The sequence below is a fragment of the Lipotes vexillifer genome, unplaced genomic scaffold (genome assembly GCF_000442215.2).
Source record: "Lipotes vexillifer unplaced genomic scaffold, Lipotes_vexillifer_v1.1 scaffold680, whole genome shotgun sequence".
NCBI lineage: Eukaryota > Metazoa > Chordata > Mammalia > Artiodactyla > Lipotidae > Lipotes > Lipotes vexillifer.
In genome coordinates, this window is record NW_006780838.1 from 782,456 (window position 1) to 783,629 (window position 1,174).

The 1,174-nt window shown below is 49.3% G+C and overlaps 1 protein-coding gene across 1 annotated transcript in view; it reads right to left on the minus strand.

Annotated features, from left to right (window-relative positions):
* Window positions 1-1,174, minus strand: part of RAP1GAP2 (RAP1 GTPase activating protein 2) — a 188,266-nt gene that overhangs the window by 42,308 nt on the left and 144,784 nt on the right. The window contains exon 9 of the mRNA XM_007454188.1: window positions 426-504. Coding sequence (XP_007454250.1) covers window positions 426-504 — 79 coding nt within the window. The remainder of the gene's footprint in view (window positions 1-425; window positions 505-1,174) is intronic.

Genomic DNA, 1,174 nt, shown 5'->3' on the forward strand with positions numbered 1-1,174 from the left:
CCGGCTGGTGGCTCCTTCCCTGGGGGGGGGGGCCCTCCATCTCAATCAACAGCCCGGTCATCCCTCAACCTCGGCTGTGAAGTCTCCCCAGCTGCCCCCTCCCCTCCCTCCTCCTCTATTCTCCAGCCCTGTCTCTCCATTTCTCTTGTCTCCTGAACTAGCTGTGAACTTGGGGGCAGAGACCATGGATTATCCTGTTCCCTGATCAGCCTCAGCAGCGAGGATGAGATGGGCAAGGTGTAGAGGAAAGGGGGGCATCCGCCAACCGCTCCCCCCAACCGCATCCATGCAGTCAAGGGCCCAAGAGGACAATGGCCTTCCCCTCCCCAAGGGCACAGCCCACCCAGGACGAGCCTCCGCTCCCACCCCAGAGGCCAGACCTGGCCTAAAAGAGGAAGCCACCTCCTCTCAGTGTCAGTTTTTACCTTTGCAATCTGAGGGACGCTGGGCAACTTGCTCAGTCCAGCCAAGGGGATCCGCTCATGTACTGTCTTCACTTTGGACCTGCACACATGGATGAGGATGAGAAAGGGGTGTCCACAGAAATGGAGTCAATGAGGAAGGTGGCTGAGGTCACGCCAGGCCACAAGACAGGTACTTGCTTCACGTCACCCTGGGTCAGACCTGCCTCATTCCGCCCAACCCAGGCACTGGGCGCTGCACTCAAACTGGAAAATGGAATGCTACTTAGGGACCCCATGGGAAATGGATACTCAAAGAACCTGCCTGGTACAGCTGACTGCAACTGAAATACAGAAAATACAAATAGCTACCTTCAAGTTCGACATTACTTTTTTGTTTCTTTGTGGGTTTTTTGTGTTCTCCAGAAGAACTGAGCAGAGCTTCTGGACATATTTGGGTCTGACATGCAATTAAACCTTTATGAAAAGAAAAACTAATATTTGAAAATCTGTATTTACGTAAAATATAGATGAGATGAAAGTTGCTTTATAAAGGGATTCACCATAAGGCTAAGTTTAGCCTGTTCCCCTGATTCATTCAGCACATTATGAAAGTGTTGAATTCTACCGAATGCTTTTCTGCATCTGCTGAGATAATCATATGGTTTTTAATCTGTTAACCTGGTGGATTACATTTCTGTTGAGCTATATTTTCAATCCACGGGTAAAACTCCTCTTGCTTATGATGTATTATATTTTTCATATCCTGCTGA